The sequence below is a fragment of the Xiphias gladius genome, chromosome 10, assembly GCF_016859285.1.
Source record: "Xiphias gladius isolate SHS-SW01 ecotype Sanya breed wild chromosome 10, ASM1685928v1, whole genome shotgun sequence".
Taxonomy (NCBI): domain Eukaryota; kingdom Metazoa; phylum Chordata; class Actinopteri; order Istiophoriformes; family Xiphiidae; genus Xiphias; species Xiphias gladius.
In genome coordinates, this window is record NC_053409.1 from 20481153 (window position 1) to 20504965 (window position 23813).

Sequence of the window (23813 nt, forward strand, 5' to 3'; positions counted from 1 at the left end):
TTGAACTTTGAGAAGTGCACATGATAGACGGAGCTATGAATTTGAGCCTTGTAATTACTAATGATAACACAACAAGGCGTGCACTGTCATACACGGATGACAGGACTAGCAGAAAACTGAGTGGTTCAGAGGTCAATTTATTCATAAATTTGAAATATCATACATAGACACATAATCAGGACGACTTGACAAAACATTGTTCCAGCAAGAAAATCTGAACACAAGCCATTTATGCTAAAATCTTCACTATTTTATCAATAAAATCTTGAATATCCAATTGATGGTCATTAGTTTTCATAGGTGAGCAATTTAATGGATTTAACGGGAATAAAGAAAGTCTCAAGAAAAGAGAAACTGCATAGTTATCACACCAACAGACGCAACATATTCAAATTTGTACATATTAAACTACATTAATAACCAGTGGTGAATGCACTCAAGATGTATTATTAGTACTGTTATTGTAGTACTGCTCTTTTAATAAAGCAACAATTATTTTGTCAAATGGTAAATTGCAAAATCATTCACAAAAGAATATAAATTATTAATGAATGAACACCCTTGTCATATGCTGGTTTTAAGTCAGGCTCCCAACATTTTCTTCACCATGTAACCAGGCATGTTGTAGAGGAAAAGAGCCAAGATGGCCAGCAGCAGGAGAGCAGTGACAATCTTGATGGTCAGCCACCTGTACTGGTCACACACCAGGTGTTTCGCAGCTTTGAGAGGGATGAGGAACCAGAGGAGGGCAACATCTGGACGGCTGGTGGAGCACAGAGACGTAAGCAGATGTTAAAGAAGCCAAAGGCAGTCAACAACCCAAAATAATAAATCCATGGCTTGCAAGCATGGTAGAAAAAGAGGAGGTTCCCAAAGGCTGATACAACCTAAGTTAAGACCTGCTCACCTCCACACCACGGGCCATATTCTTGTTGGTGTGGAGACTGGATGAAGCGGACACATATAGTAGACGGAGCCAAGTGTTTGAGCCCTGTATTTCCAGACTATATCAGTGATGTATTAAAACACTGTACATATCAAATTTGTTTTTACCCCTGAATTTTATCCAGCAACTGGTATACAATGACGATGTTTTTATTTTTCCCAAAAATATTAGCACTGCTTTTTTTTAAATTGCTGATTTAATACATCAAATCTTCATTTTTCAAATGGTAAATGATTGCAAAGGTGTTCCTAAATTAAAATTCTGTTATTAAATAAGATTATTTTGATGTTTCTTAGAACTGTCATTCTCACACAATTTAATACCAATTACTAGGAGAAGAAATGTTTGCTTTTTTTTAACATTATTCACAATTTTTAAGTTATATTGTGCATTCTACTGACCAAAACAGGCCAAAGGAAAGTTAATCAATTACTGAACAAAATAACTCAAAAGTAAGAAATCCAAAACACCACAATCCAAAATCGTATTTAATTTCATACACAGTCAGCATTTCTACAGTGACGGTTAAATCAATTTAGTTTCATGGAAATTTGGTTCCAAGCTTCTGCTGCTGCTTTCAGTTGTTGCTTGTAGTGTTCTTACCTTCATCACCTCTTGATCAATTGAGACTGCTCCTCTTCATTAACTGTTTGGCTAAGCTGGTCCCATTTTTACTGTTTGCCTCTTGTTGCATCATGCATAGTTTTTGTTTGATGAGTTTTGGGATTTTTCTTCTTTAATGACCGCTGTTGTGCAAGCTGAAACCATTACCCTCCTTCTACAATGTTATATTTGAACGGCCTCTTCCTCTTTCTATGTACTTTGCATCATTGTTATACCGTAGAAATAATTTTATCTCACCTCCTCATAAAACATACGCTTCTAGAATTGATCAAGTTAAATTATAAAAACTACAATGACCGCCTCATGGTTACGTGCCTTCGCCAACCAGTCAAGTTGCAGTTTACATCCATGTCTATCCAGGCTCATATTATATATGTAGTGAAGACGTTGAAGGAATTTAATAACAGGTATTAAGTGTTTTTTATCATAATTAGCGTATAAATTCTTGAGCTATGGCCAAAAACATACTTTTTGAGGTCACAGTGACTTTGACCTTTGACCACCAAAATCTGATCAGTTCATCCTTAACCACGTGAACGTTTGTGCCAAATTTGAAGAAATTCCCTCGAGGTGTCCCTTAGATATCGGGTTCACGAGAATGGGTCGGACAGACAGACGGACAACGGCGAAAACATCAGGCCTCCAGCCACGGCTGTCACCGGCGCGGTGGCAGAATGAGTAAAATTAAATCTATTACTTTTTCTTTCCTCAACAGGTTGATCTTGGATGCACTTTTTACTCCCTCCAGTAGTTACTGTACAGCGATTTCTTTTCATTCTTGCTATGACTTACCCTTCACTGAAGAAGAGCTTTCTCCACCTCTGCTTGATGTGAATATTATAGCTACAAACAGAAACCCTTCTTCAACTCCTCAACTTCAGATAAACAGCTTCATCTATAGAAAACTAAATATGTTGAAATGTGGATCCACTAGGCCGCATCAAATCTTTAGTACCACTTTAACAATAAACTGAAGTGGTGAATTGAAAACTCATGATTCATTTTCAAAAACACTTCATATGCGTATAAATATGCAATGAAATCACAGACATGTTGCAGGAAACATTCTGACTGTGGAATCATATCTCAGTCTGGTATGTCAATCTGATCAACAGACGGCAAAGAATATCAGTGACTATTGAGATTCTGACTTCTGATATACTCTATTGCCTTAATAATTTTCCTGCTTAGTGAGTTTTCAGATTTTTGGTTCACAACTATTTTTATGCCATTTTTTAAAATTCTGATATAAGCCAAAATAGTTTAGAGTACTTTTCTGGACACATTTTATTTGGATACATAAATGCTGAACTAATTATAAATTCCTGATTTTCAGGTGACACAAATCTAATAGATCTATTGATCTATTATTGAGTGTTGCTGATAGCTGAATGTCAGTACAGGAACATCCATTTTAATAAACAATTGTATAATATTGGGGAGAATGTGCTTTTCTGAAAGCATCCTCAAAGCAGGGTGTTTTTATCTCAACTAATAAAACGACTTATGGTGTGCTTAAATTATATTATTGATTCTCTTTAGTTTTTAAAAGGCCATGATTGAAGGGAAACTAGATAGAAAGTCAGTGGGTAAGAGAGCAAGTTAGAAGCCATCTGGTTAGTGAAATTGCTGGAACCTTCTGCAGAGGTGTCTAAGCAACATCTCAAGCTCCCAGCATTTTCTTGACCATGTAACCAGGCATGCTGTAGAGGAAAATAGCTAGCATGGCCAGCAGCAGGAGAGCAGTGACAATCTTGATGGCCAGCCACTTGTACTGGGTGCAGACCAAGTGTTTTATGGCTTTGAAGGGAGTGAGGAACCACAGAAGGCTGGTGTCTGGACGGCTGGAAGGACAGAAACACGTGTTCAGTAATAACCATTCTACCGTTAATCTTTTTCTAATTCAAATTTAAATGTAAATGTAGCTGACATTACTGAAACATAGATAAAGCAAAAGACAAAACAGAGAAACAATACAGTATCTTGGGAACTTATTGATGATTTTAGGCAGAAATACACAAAAGATATGAAGAAACAGCAACTTACCATGTAAAGAAAGAAGATCCTAGGTAAAAGTCCAGAACTTGGTGGAAGTAAATCCGTATAAATGTCTTTCCTTATTTGATGAAATTGCTTTTGACTGTTATTTTTTATGTAAATGTATCTTTCTTTATGCTTTTTATGCATGTTTAAGCTTTCATTTTTATGTTTATGACACAGATTTATCATTTAATTTATTAATTTATTTATAATCGTTTTATTTATTTTGATATTTATTTTGTTAATTTTTAACTGTTTTGCATTTTGTTAATTTTTGGAGTCAGGCTGGACTTTCAGCCATTGAAACTAAATGTGTATATGTGTTTGTATATGTGCAAAAACCTTAGTATTTGTGCTTCTGTGTGTATGTAGGAGGAGTAAAAGTAGAAGCCAAGGAATAAACTGGACAATGTCACTGAGAAAAAAAGATCAAAAGAATAGTGTGCAATTTAAAAGAAAAAAATGTGGACAGTGGGGTGATAGGAAAGCATCCTCATACTTGGGTTTTTCTAGCGGCTCTGGTTCATTGCGTCCTTCACCAGCTGGGCTTTTCTCGGCTTCCTCTCCTGTCAGAAGCTGCAGCTCTGCTTCCACTTTTCCCTGCAAAGACGAAAAAACGATCTTAGCCTTCATGAGGGTTTACACTACAGACTGTACCCTGACTTGTCACAGAGCCACCATAATAGATAACTTCTGTGACTAAATAACTCGAGTTAGATGTAGGATAGTAATTCAACTACAGGGAATTAAGTCAAACTGTACAACTTTAATACTTTCAGACATTTTTTTAGCCATGCTAGCAATTACACGGCAATGGTGGTCTGTCAGTCTGTTACTTTGGTCCAGGCTTAAATATCTCAAAAAGTATTTGATGGATTGCCATGAAATTTTGTACAGACATTCATGGTCCCCAGAGGATAAATCATATGGAATTTGGTGATCCCCTGGCTTTACCTCTAGCACCACCGTGAGGTTCACACCTGTGGTTTTGGGTGAAATGTCTCAACAAATTCTGGATGGATTGCCATGAAAAAAGGTCAGAAATTTAATTTGCCGAATACTTTTGTTTATGACCTGCCAAACCAATGCATTCCTCCAGCTTCAGCTGTAGTTTGTGCTTGGTGCTAATTAGCAATTATTAGTGTGCGGAGCTAAGACAGAGACCATGGTAAAAATTATACCTGCAAAACATCTGTATGTTAGCATTGTCATTGTGGGCATGTTGCCATGCTAGCATTAGCATTTAGCTTAAATCTCCGCTGTACAGTACAGCCAAAGGGAGCCACTAGCATAGTTGTAGACTCTTAGTTTTGGTTTAGTGATTACCACCACTCTTAATTCGACTCACCGTCAGTTCAAACTCTTCGTCTTCATTTCTGGCCACAAATGGCCACCAGCCTTTGATCCTCTTCTGTTTGAAGATGGAGACCATGGGCATCTCTGCTTCATTTGTCACCATCTCAATGGTGCACTGCTTGGCAGTCTTTGCACCACGTGGGAAACGGTTCAGGTCCAGCTCAATTGCACCTATAAGGAGATATTTAACTTAGTTAAATGCAAGAAAGGTCAACCGGCATAGTGGAATAAATAGCTAGATATCACGCTTCAAAAAAAGGAGGTCCATTGTAAAATATATGGTGCCAACAAATGTATCCAATTTGTTGGTAAAAACGTTGTCTAGTTTCCAAAAGTGGTATTTGTTCAACAAAGGTCTCAAGTTACCCCATAAATAACATCTTTTTTTATTCTGTGGCATTAACATCGATTCATGAAGCCAGGGTTTATTATAAATGATTGTCCATTGTACCTAAGAAGTCATCTGCAGAGAAATGGTCAGCGTCCCACACTTGCAGATTAAGACGAGCTGGAATCTTGTACTCGGTCTCATCCCAGGCAAACATGGACTCTTTCTTTGAGATGACAATCTTCTCTTCAGCCATGAGGTAGTCGAAGGGATAGATGAAGCGCCAGTTGAAGTTGCCCTCCCCAGTGATGGAGTGGTAGTGGACGTCAGTGTCTTGCTTGTCCTCCTGCTGCCCTTTCAACCAACTGTTATGAGGAATGATGTAGGATAAATTCACAATATTGAACAAATAAAATATTGTTTTCCATCAGAATTAGAAATTAAAAATTAGAATGAAGTCTTTTCTGGTTCTATGAATTATGAAGTGGCCTTGGTCCAGTTGTGCAAATAAAAAAGTAAAGACATAGAGAAATGAGAAAATAAAAAAAAACAAAAAAACAACAACTTATCAAGCCCATAATTACCCTCGCACAAATATATCACTCGATTTCTCGCCAGTAAAGATGTCATCATCCTCTAGAACAACTTCATCTGTGTTCCAGATGATCACCCTCAGTTCAAACCTGGACACAAGTGAAAATGAAAAGATACAGTATATGATGAAACACTGATCAATATTCCAGTTACTAATGACAAGTGAAAAGCATTTCCAAATTAATCCTTCAAAGTTATTTAGATAAAAGTTTAGGCAGCACACTACTTTTAGCCTAAAAACAATTTATATAGTGTACATGAATGCTGCAAACTATTTGACCCAGTTCTGATAAGAGGACATACTTCTTTGGTTTCCGTGGTGAAATGTCAAGTGCAGGGCCTGGAGCAGTCATGTCCTTAGGGAACATATCCACCCACATCTCAATTCTTCCCTAATCACAATTGAACACAAGAAAAATTAAGGTCTTAAGGTATACAAAAAAAGTTTGTAGTACAGATTGTGAATATGCTTGTTTAAAATGTGTCGTTGGTGTGAGCAGAGCTAATATGAACATATGGACGTACTTGTTCAATTCCTGGTTTGTCAGGGTGGAGCAGTGGTCTTGTTTCCACGTGTTCTGGGACAAGTTTGCACCCAACCCGTGGGATTTCCTCCCAGTGCTTCAACACGGTCAGAGCCAGGTGTTCATCTGTCTGCTTCTTCAAACCTGATAGATATAATCAAATAAATCCATGTTGTTCAATAAATCTTAGTGCTACTGAAATCATAATTTGCATATTTACACACTGTTTGGGCATTTCCCTTCTGCTCAAAAACAATTTAAAACAAGTACATCTTGTTTCACCAATATCACAGGCAACCAGTAGTACAAAGAACACACTCCCCATGCAGGTAATCAGTTTAACTGAGTGGGAGAAACAAAATAGTGTGAGTGAAATCAACAGATACCATTTTCATCATCGATCTCAGTCGGTGCCATGAAGACACGGTTCTCCACCTTCACTCTTCCTCCAGGGCCATAGTGAGGCCCATCCAGTTTGCCATCCTTGCACAGCTTAGCCAGGATCTGTGTGGGTTTCATTGGGTCCCTCCAAACATTGTAACCATGGCTACAGAAAAGAGTGAAAGTAGTTAAGAGTTAGATGAGAAATAATGCATTGAATAAAACTATCACGATTCTGCAGTATATGGTAAATTATACCTTTTGGAAAACCTTGACATAACACCCAAAACAAAAACCATGTATAACAAATATGTGGGGTTTAACATTTAGACATATACAACCATGTAAATTTAAGTATTTGACAGGTAATGTCATGTACTATTTTATGGCACTATTTTATTTTATGACACTACACTGCTACCTGAGTCATCCTCATGCATCACTTATCCTGTGTTAAATAATTTACCACGATTTTTCCACCATCTTCCACATGCTGCAGAAGCGAGTTCGGTCTTTGATTCTTACATGGCATAGTTACACGAGATACCACACGTGGCTCTGTGTTTGCTGTAGAAACGGTTCTCGAGGTCAAGTTTCGTTTCTCCAATCAGATCATCGGTTCCCACCAGGTCCCAGTCATAAATTGACACCGTGAGTGTAGAATCCATTGGGAATGTGGCCTCCACGTCAAAGGATCTGAGAAGATAAGAAATACACCATTTGTTGGGTTTTCATGCATAAATTTGATACATGAATAACATAATAAGCACTATGTAAAGTCATATAAATAATTTTGCTCAGTATATAATTTTTTAAAACAAGAAATAAATGCTACTTACTTGCCAAACAAAGGGTTCAGCTGTTTAGAGATGTAGTTCTCTTTGTCTTTGATCTCTGTCTTTCCCAGTTTGATTGAAATGTATGGGTCAGCTTTCCCATTAATGTCAGCTGGATGCAGGTCAGTCGCCTAACAAAAAAAAACAAACAAAAAAAAGGATAGTTTTAGTAAGAAATTCAATATTCAAAATAATCCTCTCTGTAGAATCAGACCTAAAGACCTCATCCTTGTATATTTGCAATAGTATTCACATTAAAATGCGATGAATTACAGAATACATAGCTTACCCTGATGACATAGATGCGGACAAGGACATTAACTGGATCATTGTGAGGGATGTTCTGAAACATTCCCATGTTGGAGTCGAAGCTCATGTCTCTGGGTATATCATCTGACACTTTGTACATGCACATTGAGCCCTGAAGGGACACAGGTAAACAAATGAATGGTTATACTGCAAAAAATACTGGGAACAAAATGTTCCCTAAAAACTGTTACATAACCAGTCCATACTCTCTGCATCCGTCTTACGTTAGCTAAACATAACAGTATGATGAGCTTGTTTTTTTTTTTAAGAAATGGTGTATATATATATACAGACAACTGATGTAACTGAATAAAAAATAACTTAATCCTAAACTGTGTATTCTTCTCCAAATATTCTGTTCTTACTTTGAATTTCCCAACAATCCTGTCCTCGTCCGTCACGTTTGGGTCGTCATCATCGCCACCCTTTCCCCTGAACAGGTTAAAACTGTGGAGCCAGTCCTCGAAGTTGTAGAATTCACTCTCAAGCTCCTTAGGATACACCTTTTCGTGTAGAACAACAAACATAAAAACAGGAAGTTGGTATTAAAAAATACATCTTCATTACCTCCTCTGCTGCATTTCCACCTGTCACATCTTGCCATGTACAAGCAACAAGTACATTCTCTTCTTTTGCTGTCAGCAGTACATTATGCTCCGACTCCATTTCAGTACCTTCAGCTCATCCAACTTCGGCTTTTTCTTCTCTAATGGGTCGACAGCTGGCTTCTTCTTTTCCTTCTTTCCTTTTCCTCTCTTCGTGCCTTTTATAGGAGAGTCATCAGGTTTGATATCTGAGTACAGGTTAGCCGTGAGGACGGAGTGAAGGGGGGAAACGGGTGGGGGGTGAAGGAGCAGAGCACTCGAGACATGAATTCCACATGAAAGTTGTCAAACCCAGCTGTTAATGTATACAGCAAGCATGCCATTGAATTGTATACTATTGCAGTATACAGTTCAATGGGGATACTGTGAAAGGATCCTCCTGGCAGTCAGCTGTGTAGACTCTGTAAAGCTTATTAAAGACAAGCTCACAACTTGACTGGTTCATCTCATTATCATCCACAGTCAAATCATGTCAAAGTATATGTATAATAATATTTACCATATAACACAGTGTATACTACATTTGCATGCACATTATATTTTGTCAAATTATAAATAATTGATTCTGTGCAGCCTCGTTGGCACAGCACAGAATCAAATATGTGTCAATATTATTTTATATCACTACAATAAATGCTCATCATGTCATCAAACTGCATTGTCTGTGTTTTTTGATCCATTGCAATTTTTCTTTGACAACTTTCATGGCAAGCATACAGCTAATATGCATATATGGGAGAGAAAAAGTGGTTGTCCCACACACGGAATTTGGATTCATGTCAGCATCTACATGGAGGCATTCTTGGGCTACGAGGTTCACTAGTGCACTGTAGAAGAAAACACCAGAGTTAGTGAGCTCATAAAAGACGAACGTGCATGTGCTTAGTTTGAAAAGTCAAGTAAAATCTACGTTGCGTAAGCACTAGCAATACTGTGGTTGTCCACTCGTCTAATCTCTCCTTTCTTAGTGCTAGAAAATGACATCTGAGTACAAGAAGTGCCAGAAAGTAATGACAATATTTTGGATGTCAAGTTTACAGTATTCACTCAGATTTTGCAATCTTGGAAACTTTAAACATCACTGATTTGGTACTTGAGCACATGAAAACAAATGTTAAGAATAACTTGAAGATGCTACCTGGCACAGGGCTGACAAAGAGGCACATGAAAGCATAGTGGATAGTGTAAAAGAACATGAATACAAAACCCGAGGCCAGTCTTATCTAAGGGCATCTGGTTTTACCTCCTCCATCTGCAATGTCCATGTCGTCTTTGTCCTCTGAATCTGAGAGAGCTGCTTCTTGAGCCTTGAGTGCCTGTAGGACCAGAAAGTAATTTATTATTTATTAATTGAGACCCATATAAAATCAAACACTTTTCCCAAGACGCTTAAAACATGAGTTGATCAAATTATTTAAAAAAAAAACAAAAAAAACTTAATGTATAAAGTTTAAATATTACTGAAATATCATTAAGTTGCCCAACTTTATCCAATTACTGTGGACAGTAAATAAAAAGGTGAATGTGCTAAATCAAAATGGCCGTGCTAACATCCTGTTTCTCACCTCTGTCAAAGTCTCAATGGAGGCAAAATATTTGGACCACCAGTCCAACATGCTCTCGTCAAGTTCCTCATCTTCAGTCTCATCACCCTTCCTCCTTTTCTTCTTTTTCCCCTTTGCATCCTTATCATCATCCTTTTTGTACAAAGAGCATCATACATCTTGTCAGTAAAGATTTGGGATTTCTTGAAACTTAAAATCTTTCAATTTTGATTCATAAAATGTAAAGCTACCACAGCGCTTTGCTTACCTCAACTTTGACAACAGCATCAGAGCACTAGGTAGAAAACCAGTTTGCATAAGTATCGTGACATTATTTTTTTTGCACGAATACAAAATACTGCAGTTTTCATAATCATAATCAGATTTGTTGTTAACCTGTATTTCTTAGCTTGCTAGTGTGCAAATGCTGTTTCTCAAGAGCTATCTTTTTTAACCATGTCCTTTCTGTATGATTATCCTTTAAACTGGGTCTAATTCTTTAAATAAAGGTTATATAAAATTAAAAAAAAAATGAAGCTTACAGAGTCTAGTTTGACCACAGTGTCCACCTTCTTAAAAGCAGGCTCAGGTTCCATGTTGACAACAATAATTTCCTCTGAAAGATAAACGGATGACAGGATTAAACGTTAACAACATGATACTGTTTATTTATATCATAATACACTGTCATTCATAGGAACCATATCATTGTAGGGGTAAACAGGACTTCATCATTTGTTGTTCCTCCAGGTTTTAGTTTGTACCTGTTGTGGACCAGTTGTTGGCCTGCTTGTCTGTTGCTCTATAGATGAACTTCCGCAAGCTGGTGACAGCATTGGAGCCAACCAGAGTGTAGCGGCCAAAAGCCCTGCAGTCGACCACTCGGATGTTCAGCGGCGGGTGAAGCAACTCATTCTCAGGCAAATCCTGACACACGAAATACAGAATTAGATGGACTGACAAGTACAAGTTGACAGGAATTTGTTAGCAGTACATGCAATGTTTCTTTTCTAATTTGTAAATATAGGGTGATGGAATAAATATTAATTATAAACTAGTATTTTAATTGACAACGTACCACTTCGAACCACTTGACAAGGGTGCTGAAGTTGGGGTTTTTCTTGTAGTTTGGGATGAGGGCAGACTGTACTCCCTTCCCAGCACATTCAATGTCCACACGAGGCCGATCCACCTGGGCCAGATTCACCCTCTTCAGGTCTCTCAAGCCCCAGAACAAAACCTGAAGGATAGGGTAAAGTTCACCAAGGGTCATATCTGCAATTTTTTGGGTGTTTTATTCAAGCTTGAATTAAAGTTTTTGGTCAGTGAATATCATCACAGAGTAGTCACTAAGTTAGTTTTTTCAAAGTTACACTTTTTCCTGTTAAATTAATCAGTGTTCTTGTTCAATGAAGTTTTACCTCAATCCTGTATTTGCTGAGCACTGGTCTGATCCCAAGGGGTACAGGCAGGAGTGGACCACGGTCTATATCTGTAGGGCCATCTATGGGAGGCAAGTCAGCTTTCCCATTGGGGCCAATCTAAGAGACGACACGAGAAAGCATAATGAAACATTTGCTTTTAATATGATGTGACAACTGCAGTCACGTAAGCTCAGAGCTACGTAGATGATGTCTGCATTTCACAGACTAACCTGCAGCAGTTCGAAGGCTGCCAGCATTTCTCCAGCGGTGCAGTTCCCACGGTAGATCTGATAGTACTCCAGCTGTGGAGGGAAGCGTGGGGGGCCGTAGTTCTCATTTGCCATCTTGACCACAGGTTTAGCAAACGTTCTGCCCATGAAGTCAGCTTTGCCCTGGAAGCATTTGACAGATAAAACCTTAAATGTCCACACCATAAAACGTGAAATCTGCTTTGACTATTTGAAAGAATGGTCTTTTTGGTCTACCATACCCAATCTGTTAGTGTTTAAATTACAATGGCTTTATCAAAAAAAAAGTAATTAAACAAGGTTGTCAATGGTGTAATCATCAATTATTTGGTTTGTCCTCTCAGCAGGAAGAAACATGGTTTGAGCTGCACATGTTTCTAGACAGACTATAGATTAAAAAAAAGCACTGAAGGTAAAAGAGCCCGAAAGAAAAAAATAAACAAAAGCAAGAGCTAAAATAACCAGTGAACTGCAAGACAGACATATTTATGTAATGTGAAAAGATCAATGATTGATTACTGAATCAATGTTTCTAAAAATATAATATTAAATCTCTCTTGCAGTTAGGGGTTATAAAGAGTCCAAATTCTCTGTTGGCCACATACAAAAAGCACAAAATTTCACTTAAAGGAATGCAACAGGTATAAGTCTATCATCCTTATGGACCGTTAGCATCAAGTCCATTGATGTATATCTTATTCCTCTTGCATGCCTTTTAATACTATTTATTCTACACACATGACAGTGCCTCTACAGTACATCAAGCCATCAGAATCCACACTCTACTTATCCAGAGGGTCATCCAAAACAATGGTGTTAATGACAGCAGCAAATATAAAATTGTCAGTCAGCAAAAGCATTCTTTCAAATACGAGTCATATCAGGTTGACACAAGCAAAAGTGGTAGATATTAAAACTCCTTTAAATCACTACTCAATTTTGCAGTAACACGTAACAGGAACACTATATTAACGGCAAATCACGCGCTGGTTTTAGGCTCATTAGTATTGAGGTGACATGTTTAGGCTTACATTTCAAATGAAAGAGAAAAGGAAAGAAAAAACAAAATTATTATTGATAAAAATTGGACGAGCATGTTAAGACTGTGACTATCTGGAAATTCAAACGGTGCGAACACAGACTCTTTGCCTACGTGAATTCAAATGGAAACTATTTCAAAACAACCCTCACCACCGTGTCTTGATCATAGATTTCAATGACAATAATAGGAGGGTCATCTCTCAGTTCACTGGCCTCTCCAAACAACTCCACATTCTCAAAGACCAGCAGCTGGTCCCATGTGGGGCAGAGAGTCTCAGCCAACACCTAGCAAGAAAACAAACATTTGAGATGAAGTAGAATCTGCTATACAATTATAGCTACAATACATATTGTAGGCTGAGAGGTGACTTCCTAAATAGCCTTTTGAGTGTGCTTGCCTCAGTGACTTGACTTTGTGTTGAGAAGAAGACTCTTGCAAAGGGATCAGACAGGCCTGTGCTGTCAGCAGCAAACAGGCTGCGAGCTTGGTACATGTGGACCCTCAGCTGGAAGATTTGTTTCACTGTGGAGAGGTACAGTCATTCATAAATGAATCAATTATTACATAAATCACACATAATGTGCACCGTGCATTCGTAGACATTTGCAGACATTTTGTTAGTATTATCTCCATTATGTACTGTATCTTTAAAACATGGTGGTTGAGGTGTTTAAAATGGAATCATTTTGTCAATTAATCTCTTAACATTCATATTGTAAAAGACTGTCGGATATCTAATTTTATAAGGAAAGTCTTAACTTTAGACTGTAAATAAGTTAACATGAGGAATACTGAATTGGTTGATGGTCTTACTCATGTAGGTGAGGCTTATGGGAGGTGAGGACGGCATGCCGGGTCCTTTGGACAACTTATTTTCCTCAAATCCGTTGGGGAGGCCACTCAGGTAGTCTTTGCGCTGCCTATTCAAACCCAGCCACAGATAAATCTCTATCTTTGACTGCACGGTCCAGCCAGCAGGCCCAAATCCTTTCTTTCCAGGGATCTTTATTATATCAGGCAAGAAAAAAATTATGATTTTATTATGGCAAAACAGCTTTGTTACAGATGATGAAAGGAGTTTGATAAATAATTCAAAGTACATATCAGATTATATTAATTACTTTCTGATCATTTTTACAATATTGAGTGTAAGCTCACCCTGAGAAAGATTGTCTTGACTTTGCCGCAGTCTTTTCCCCTCTCCTCATCTATACTGGAATAAAGGATGTCTTTGGAGGGGACACGTGCATAAGCAATGCGCTTCCCATTACATATCATCCATATGAAAACATCAGGAATGCTGTGTTGAGGCTGCAATGAGGAAGAACGCTCACATAAAACATGAAATGACCACAATGAAACAAGCATGTAGACAAACAACACTGTCTGAAAACGGGCGGGCAAACATATTACTGCAGATCTTACTTCATCAGCCAGGAAGCGCAGCTTTGAGAGGAAATTCTGTGCCAGCTTGATTTTATCCCGCACTGTGCTCTTCTTCACCTGTGACCTCATGGTCTTAGCTTGCTGGCCGATGGTCTCCTAAAGCCAGAGACAGTCCAGCATTTAGCGAGACGGTCGAATATTTACAAGCAACAAGTAGAAGAAAAGCATTTCTCCTCTCTCTTCTTCACGTACCACTTCTGACAAGCACAGCTTCAGTCTCTCCCTGTCAAGTTTGGTTCTACCAGACTGATTCTGGTCCTTGTTTGCCAGCAAAAGAAACTGACTGAAAGAAGAGGAGCGCGGTCAGTGTGAAAATCTATATTAATCCCTACTAGTGCATGATAAACACAGCATGTTATCATAGTGTTTGGCTAATGTTAGTAAGGATGTAGTACCTGCATCCTTGGCTGAGTTCCTCAAGGACACCCCTAAGTCGGCGCTCAGGATAGGCCTTCTCTGTCTTAATGATTTCTTGCACATCATTTAGTCCATCCTCCTATAGAAGTAATGGAAGATGCCAGATTGCATTTTAATTGTAACACTACTTTTTGATAATAGGTTGTTTCTTAAAATTAACTAAGAAAATATGTACTGCATATTCAACTGCCTAAATTCCAATTAATAAAACTACATACTAACTTTTTTAAGATTATAATCATCTACTTATAAGTGTGTTTGACTTGCCAGTTTATCTGCAATGTTGTCTATAATGTTGGCATTGTACAGCCTCCTTCTCTGATCCTGCCACCAACTCTTGATGTAGATACATGGCTTCCTCTCAAAATACGGCAGGTGGAAGTAGTTTCTGTGAATTTAAATAAGAAGGTGTGCGTCTCAAATTTTTAAGAGACTCTGACATGCCAAAGCTTTCTTCACAAAAAACAATCATTTTAAACTATTAAACTGCTTTAAACGTTTTTGTACTATCTACGATAATTTTAACAAATACTTAAAAATGTAACTGCAATTCATGCCTATTACTAGCAACGATTATATAGGAAACAGGTTCTTCCGAAACAGCTATTTTTTCTTTCAAATATTATATGTTCATTTCTAAGTCGGTTTGTTGTTATTTGCACTGTCCCTCCATAATAACGATATGTCTGCCCTGACCGATCAGTGATGACAGGTTTCATGGGAGGTGTAGTTGCCACTGAAGTCATGTCTCTGTCATCGTCCATCTCTTCCTCACTGGAATTGTGAATCAGTTCAGTTTCTTCTTCATCACCATTGCCTCCACCCTTCTTCCCTTTTGTATTTGGCTTGACAACTCCATCAATCTCGTTTCCATAGTAACCTGGCAAACAGCAACATTAACGGTTACACCATAAAATGTGCTGCCATTACAGTACACCTTATGATAATGAGCAGGTATATTAAGGCCCCAAAATGTTTTGATTGACATGAAGTACAGTAACAATAAAGGATTATAATACTTAGAAACTTGAATAAATCGTGGTAACTCACGCAGTGAGAGTGCACTAAGGAACTTTCCTATATTGGGATTCAATTTCGCCACTTTAAATCTAAGAACGTTTAAACAAAAACCTGCACATTTTCTCCAAGCTAAAAATTAAAATAAACTAAACAGAACAAGATTTAAAAATTTGATAATGAGAATGTAATGGAAAATACCTATGGTGACCTCAAAGTTTATGGGCTTGTCACCAATCTTTCTGTCAATCATTGTAGCCTCAAGGAATGATCCAAAGAGGAAAAATTCCTCAACCTTTCCAGTTGCGGTCTGTGAAGTAAACAAACAGGTGTGAATGTCTGAATTTGAGTTAACATTGTCTCACTTTCTCCACTTTTTCTTAATTGAAAAAAAATTAAAAAACAAACAAGACACTTGAATTCAGCCAAATTTTGACACTTTGATAACATATAAAGTGATGTAGTGGTCCTGACAATCCTGTAATACAAGTTGTTGGACAGTGAGAACTGAATCCCTGAAGACCCGTGGATACGGTCCCACTGTGCTCCATTGAACTTGCTGTGTGACTTACATTGTCCACCAACAATAAGAAGTCACATTAATGCAAACAGCATGTTAATAATGCACCAGGTCGGCTAAATATAGACCATTAATAATTCACAGTAACTGCAGCACTATGACATGTCAGCAAGGCTAGCAATTTGCTTCCTCTGCATGGCTGCTCATCCGGGGCAGGGACCCACCTCTGAGATGTTGGGTACTCCCTCCACCTGCACCTCTGTGGAGCTGGTAACATCGGGGGAAGACGGGTCCAGGATCTCCACACCCAGGCTGATGAGCAGACGGGCTCTGAAGGACACCCCCTCTCCGAGTCCTTCGTTTAACTCCTGGTACTCGTCCATCAGGGTGTAGGTACGAGTGGAGCCGTACATGTTAAGCCAGGCAGGTCCCAACGTGGGAAGGAAGCCTTTGAGATACAGATTAGTTATGATTAGCATCTGATAAGTTGCAAATTATGGATGGAAAGGTTCTGCCTGACAGATGCTTTTTACAGCACTGAGGAGATCTGATTGCAAGGTCAAAAAAAAATACAAGCTTATTGTTTGCAACTGTGTAGAAGTCGCAAATGATAAATCACCTTTGTCCCCATCATTGGAAATTTTCCGTAGGTCTAGGAAGTGTGTTCCTATAGCAACATCATTCACTTTATCAGAGTCACGGATCTGGATCTTTATGCGTTTGCACAGTGGTGGAAACATCTCAGTGAAAAAAATTTGCTCATTCCAGATGGGCTCGTAGCAGCTCTTTTGAACTGATGTTTTCCCCTGTAATCACATATTACAATCATTATTTGTACCTGAATGAATTTGGGAATTTTACTGTAATATTAGTTCATATTTTTACCTTGCTGACGAAAAATGTAATTGTCCACGTTACAAAAAGAAGGGCCAATGAATGTTTGAGATCTTCTATTACTTACCTTCTGGCCGGCAAACTGTATTTGAACATAAGGATCAACCAGGTCTTTATTTTCTCCTATGAAGGCCTTTTTAACATTGGCCATGATGCTGGTGTTCATTCTTGGGAGTCCCTCTGCTCTGTAGATCTTCAGGTAATAGCGAGCCCACTGTCGCTCTGCAGGTACCCCCTCAGGTATTAAGAGATTGCTGAAACAGAAATGGGAAATGATGAAATTGGATAACAAAGAAGAAAACGACACACACTACAAGGTGCTAAGTGGTGCTGAGAAAAATGCTGGATTTCGGGATTTTCAACATTAAGTTTGAAAGCTGAACGTAAAATCTGTGATGGATCACATAGTCAAGAATTGTATAACTGTTGTGTGAATAAATTCACCTCCATACCAACACACCTCGTTATGTTCAGCTGTTTTACTCTTTATAAAGAGACAGTGGGCACTATTTGGAATTTGGAGTCCTTCTTGGAAATTTAGCTTTTGTAAGATTAAAGAGCGTGCACAATGAAAATCTCTTCACCTCTCTATGTCGTCTTCATCAGACTCATTGGCCTTGTGGGGAGTCTTTATAGTGTCTCCTTTGGCCACAACTGCAATATCACACTTAACGTAGCCTTTGCAACCCGCTGTGATGTCGTCAGGGTCAGACAACAAAGCCCATTTGTGGTAAAACTGATGTTCTGCAAGCAAAAAAAGAAAATAACTTCTTCACACACTGATGCATCTGTATTGTGGGTATTGACTTGTAATAATAAGGCTGATTTTGTGTTGATCCTTTACCTGGCTGAGAGTAGATTGTGCCAACATCCAGTTTAAAAGTTCCAACCAGTGTTCCACTGCGCAGGAGATTTTTAGAGTGGATTACCTGAGGGTGGGTTTGGGGAAATAGACACTGCGACATTAATACTGTAGACTTGTCTTGTATGAAACAAGGAATTCTATGAATCAGTTTTATGTTACACTGTTGAATGAATTAAACAACTTACAGACAACTTCAGGATTTTGTCAAACATAACATCTGGAGGGACATGGAAGTCGAACACAAAATACTAGAACAGAGAAAAGACGTTGTGACTTTACTGACAATATCAAACCTATTTATATATATAGTAAGCTTCTTTTCAAACAGAAATTAATATAAACACAGCATGTTGCACTGACTGACTCACTTCATTGTAGTATGGGCAGTTGGTTGATTCCTTCATTGAGGTGTACTTTTTATCTTCTCCGATCTCCACGCACACCATTGGATCCATGTTCAGTCCCACCAGCTGTCTGGCCTCAATCACCGTCACACTGACCTGGAATCAAATGATCAGGCCATACAGACTGACTGGCTGGCTGACTGACTGACTGACTGATTGATTGATTGGCTGAATGATTGATTGATAATATACCACAACTAAAATTAAAAATTAAGATCGACCATGCCTGTGCAAGTATGACATTAATATAATAACAGGTCAGTAATTCTTCAGCAGTCACTATGAAAAGAAAGATCTGAGCCCATTAAATTATGGGTTCTCTTACTTGGTAATCTACTGGTCTTCCAGAACTGGGCTCCATCTTGATGTCTGGCTTTGATCTATGAGATAATGTAACGACAATGTCAGAAATCAGTGACAATTTTCAGACAAATGCATATGATTAACAATGGCAATACAATAATGTAAAAGGAGGCCGTATGCTCAACAGAACCATGCTTGCCTCTTATTTGATAAATTGGTGGTGACGGCTGTGACTGAGGCCAATGAAATGGTGTCGCAGTCTGGCCCTCTTCCCATGAACATGCCCTGGCGATCCAGGTTTTCTGTCTCCAGAACAGCTGGCTCATCTGGAGGGCACACAATATGGAAATTCCTGTACTAAAATAAAAGTGCTTAAAAATTGTGACACTGAAGCTTAGCACATTTTATTCTTCAATTCATCTTGGGAGCCACTTGAGTCGGCTGTGGGACTGGTAAATAAATCCCCAAAAGCTACTAAAAATATGCAAAATCAAGTAACACTACATTTGTATGTTTAAGGATAAGATGCAACAAATGTTGAGTATGCGTGAGAAATATTTTAGCACTTTGACAAAATGTGCACTAGTGGGCTGAAATGGGCTGTAAATCAGCATGAGTTTGAAATATCAGCCAGGATTTCCTAGCTTCTTTGATCTATTCCTCTGGCATCCATCTTAGCTACTGATACCTCCGTTTCTGTCCTCCTTGTGTCCACGGTGCTTACTGCGCTTCATGGTGCAAAACAGTTCTTTGTGTGCTCTATGGAAGAAATTTAAAGTGATTTACCATTTCATAGACAACAGAGCTGCACTTTCATGAAGTAAACATAGATATCGATTTCGTTGTACTGGCAATTCATTAAAAACCAAAGCGGTTAACGAATATTTTATGCATGTTCTGCAGCCAGAACCCCACTTCTTCTGTGTGAAAAGCCACAAAACCTGGTGCTCAAAAACAGGAGTATAAAGCCCCCACAGTCTAAACCATAAGACTCTACTCCAACATCTTGCAGACAGAAGTAGGTCAGCAACTAACCGCAACAAAAAAAAAGTTTAAAAGTATCTGGAAAATGCCTAAATTATTAAGAACATTTAAAACATTTGATGCATATTTGTTCAAAACTAAATAATATGACTTAGGAAACATTTCAAAGTGTGATTATAGAGCTCAAGTACTGTGTGCATGCTGACATTTTCAGAGGGTTGTCTGTGTGCCACCACACCCTGGTTTAGCCTTCAAAAGGGGGATTGAATTATTCAAATCAGCTGACCTTAATACATCAATTAAAGGGGATACATTTCACACACATTGTGAAGAATAGCCCACCAAAAATAATTAATCTGCACTAATTAGTGCACCTGCGATTTTTTGACATGATAAAGTGTGATAAATTATTTCCAAGTTTGGTATTTTCAAAGGTAAACATAGATAACCATAAGCGCTTCGTGAGGGGCTACAGAATTGTTTCTAATAGTCTAAAACAGAAAACAGAGTAGAACAAATCAAAACCATGCACCACACATTTTAAACACAAGTTACACTGCTTGAAACCTAGTCAAAAACAAGAGCCCAGCAAAATAATGGGACACCCTAATGGGCTGCATGTTGCGGAGTATAAACAATACTCACGAAGTTTAGAATAACCAAAAAACATGTAATTAAAAATAACTGCACCAGACCTAGAATGCAAAGTTCTAAATATTTCTGTAGTATCCAAACAAAAAAAATTCAGCTCAACAAGTTGACAGAACAAATGTTGGTGATCACAAACTCCCTCCTCAAAAGAAAGTGTCTTTTTAGCCTGCAAAAGGTTGAGACGTAAATGCCAAAGCTTTGGGGTTCACATTTGTTCTTTGCTTAACATGATGATGCTAATGAAATAATACAATTTGACTATACTTACCATTCAAGGAAATAATGCTCTTGTGTCCTTCCTTCTGGGTAGCTCCAAAGGTAGATCCCTGCAAAGGAAACAGCCCCTGAACTTCTTTTTTTCTGAAATGGAGGCAGCCCTACATAAACATTTTAGACATTTACACAGCAGTAAGAATAAGACTACAAAGTAAAGTTGTACAGAAAGGAATTGGGTTTGTCCAAGTCTGAAGTTGGGCAGGAGTGATGTGATACCCCGATGAATAGTGCATGAGTGTTGAACCCGAGACAGGTAACTATAACTAGGGACTGCTGAGAGACGTCACTGTGAGCGGAGTCTGCCAATCCACATAGGCTCTCAATGCAACCAAACATATGTATATTAAGCATTTTTTGTTAAACTTTAAAACATCTTTTTCGGTGGTCGCTAAAAAGTCAACCCTCAACGTTTGCATACAGGCAGTCAAAAACAATCCAACTGGTAAACTGTAATCGTACAGTACAGTGATTATGCATAATGTAGCTAAAAAACATTCATTCCTAACTGAAGAAATGAATATTCCCAAAGTCATAGACATTGCATTTTATGTATTTCAGAAATATTAAAGGATCTGGAATGCCGCAAGGGGAAGATAAAGACAAATTAAAATCCTTCTTGTAATCAAAAAGAATTTGACACAGTGCATCTTTTTGTAAAGGTCGCGAAACAAAACTACTAGAAAAACTTCAAAATGTGTAAACACGAGGTGTTCAATATATTACTGTGTTGTAAGTGATAGAATTTCACTGAAATAAACAAATTGTCTGCCCAGCCTATTTGGAAGCATAATCCGTTTTAATCTTTAATAAGGCGCCGCTCCAAACTGGGTCTTGGTGCAGACACACTGTCTTTTGTCATGGAATCACCAAATGGTGTCAAGTCCTACCGACAACGCCTCGTGTTTCAAATTCATTCAGGATTGAGCCTTAAGATTTAGAAACTGACCTCAGTTTTGACCCACACACGTGCTGTTGATACATTTTTACAGATGGCCATTTACTTGAATAAGAATCAAATAAGGAAAATGTGAGACAATGTGAGACAATGTAGTTTTCCACAAACTGAAAAAAAAAGCGTGTTGAGGCACTGATTATGTTGCATTATTTTGCTAAGCTGAGGCATGCTTTAGCAACTCCTATTCAATGCAACTTCTATTGAATGCTGAAGTACAACTCATCATCTCATCAATTACACATACAGCCATTCTGTAAGCCATACGTCAAAGTCTAAAGTTGCTGGTATCCGATGAAACACTGCTCTAAATTATTTAAGTGGTACAGTCAGTGTTGCATGTGGCATCCTCATTATGTGGAGGGAACACTGTTCACAACAAAAGAAATGGATTTTGCTTGGAGGGAATAACAGGGAAACATGTTATCATTGTTGCCACGTCGGGGAAAATATCTTTATGTTTTAACCACTTAAGGAAATGGCCGAGCGTTATGTGCAAGGATACATATGCAGTATAAACCAATATTTAACATATGTTTATCAAACAAAACATCATGCATAACTTTATGCAACTACTTTCCTCGTCTTTACCTAGAACTGTAATGGATGCTTCCTTTTCCTGGCTGCGCAGCTGGAAGTGTGTGATACTCAAAGTGACACCAACCCGGCCACTCTGTTGAGGGATTCTGCCCTTAATTACATGATTCAGTAGCGGCTAAGAGGGGTTGAGGTGATCTTGGCTCCTCGAGGATGGCCCGGTAACCTTGTCACCAATAGTGCTAAGTTACCGGTTCCCCCTGTGGTCTAATATACTAACCTCATTCCCTGGTGGGTGTTGTCATCAAATGCAACTGTAAACACTCTGAAGTTGACATCAGCCACAAAATGAATGTGCCATGGTTGGCTTTTCCTGTCTGATAAAGAACAAAACACATTTAACTTGATTAAACACAACAATGTACTACCCGTCTTTACATCAGTGGGTCTCTCAGTAGAGTTGAGCAGTCTCCGGTGCAAGTTATCATCTTAAAGACACAAACATCTTATATCTGTACAATACAAAAGAGCGTTATTAACTGTATTTTGGATGAATATTTAGGTAATACTTATGAATATGCACAAGCAAGCAACCAAGCCCTTAAATTGACACCTTTGACAATGCCGTCTAGGGTGAACCACAGAATGACTTGATACCAACCATGCAATTTTATCCCATGTAGGTCCAGTGACCAAAGGCCTTTTTCGGCTGTTGGCTGTAGGCCGGTTATCACCATCTTGTTTGTGCTCCAGTGACTCAGTGGGCACACCACCTGACCACGGTGTAGACTATCCTGACACATTTCAGACTCTTGGATGGCAGAGTTTGGCAAGCTTCATTTCTGAAACACAGCCAGAGGGCATTGTTATTGCTGGGAGGGGGGGGTCTGACCTGAAGTGACCCCAGGAACATACTTAAAAGGAATTACTCAAAATCTGAATGATTGGTTTGCCAGGTCGACTTATTTGTGTGCCCAAAGGTGTATCTATGCAGTATTGCGCAAATTTTTTAGTCACTAAAAGTAAAGCATCTTGGAGAACTTGCCACAGTTCTTCTGTGAATTTAGTCTGTCTCAGTGTCTTCTGTCTCTTCATGTGATCCCAGACTGACTCCATGACGTTGAGATCAGGGCTCTGTCGGGGACATATCATCTGTGGCAGGACTCGTTGTTCTTTTTGTCCCCGAAGATAGTTCTTTATGACTCTGGTTGTAAGTTTGGGCTCATTGTCATGCCGCAGAATGAATTGGGGACTTATCAGACGCCTCCCCGATGGTATTGAAATTCTGGATATGAATTTAAACATCTACAGTGCCTTAAACTTTTGCACAGTGCTGCATACTTCCTCTTCAGCACGTCACAAGGCTCCTTTGACAGAGCTCATTCAGTTATAAAACTGGATCAACTGTATGTCACTGAATACCACTAGGATGGATATTGTTAGGCAATCGCATTCACAAAGGAAAACTAATTTGGAAACCTATTAATATAAGGAGAGGGATTTTTTTGTGTGTGTCTACAGATGTAAGCTTTTACAAGAAACGGAGTATGTTGCCATGGATTCAGTGAGTTACACTGTGGGCTATGACTTGAGCTTTTTATTTTTTTTATTTTGGGGTTTTGTTTTGTTTTGGGGTTTTTTTTGCCTATATTTGTTTACATTCAGGAAAATTAAGTATGCCGAATTAGCTATTAACAGTACCTTTTGCTATGTACCATTGGATGCACTAACAGCTATCAATGAATT

At 38.5% G+C, this 23813-nt stretch overlaps 1 protein-coding gene across 1 annotated transcript; it reads right to left on the reverse strand.

Annotated features, from left to right (window-relative positions):
- Positions 1–684: 684 nt before the first annotated feature.
- LOC120795244 (otoferlin-like) lies at positions 685–22856 on the reverse strand. Its single transcript, XM_040136986.1, has 45 exons — positions 22729–22856; positions 22348–22444; positions 20571–20628; positions 19356–19426; positions 18867–18993; positions 18690–18744; positions 18329–18460; positions 18146–18208; positions 17940–18024; positions 17680–17839; positions 17163–17349; positions 16821–17007; positions 16426–16649; positions 15883–15991; positions 15361–15544; positions 14932–15052; positions 14643–14743; positions 14440–14530; positions 14227–14343; positions 13960–14112; positions 13615–13804; positions 13199–13323; positions 12951–13085; positions 11742–11903; positions 11509–11628; positions 11166–11327; positions 10852–11014; positions 10630–10703; positions 10356–10382; positions 10109–10240; positions 9787–9859; positions 8613–8701; positions 8304–8441; positions 7919–8050; positions 7633–7760; positions 7319–7489; positions 6799–6959; positions 6414–6556; positions 6192–6280; positions 5879–5977; positions 5418–5659; positions 4959–5137; positions 4110–4210; positions 3207–3414; positions 685–763 (listed from the first exon to the last, which is right to left on the reverse strand). The coding sequence occupies exons 4-44, from the start codon at positions 19399–19401 to the stop codon at positions 3234–3236; spliced, it is 5358 nt and encodes a 1785-aa protein (XP_039992920.1). The 5' UTR covers positions 19402–19426; positions 20571–20628; positions 22348–22444; positions 22729–22856; the 3' UTR covers positions 685–763; positions 3207–3233.
- Positions 22857–23813: the final 957 nt, after the last annotated feature.

Bases quoted from the DNA above. Each gene is read 5' to 3' on its own strand.
- LOC120795244 (XM_040136986.1), bottom strand. From the start codon at position 19,401: ATGAAGCGCAGTAAGCACCGTGGACACAAGGAGGACAGAAACGGAG. The intron at 17,840-17,939 runs GTAAAGGATCAA...TTTTGCTTGCAG, and splicing joins CACAATCTACTCTCAGCCAG to AACATCAGTTTTACCACAAA. The intron at 17,008-17,162 runs GTAAGTAATAGA...ATGTGATTACAG, and splicing joins TACAGTTTGCCGGCCAGAAG to GGGAAAACATCAGTTCAAAA.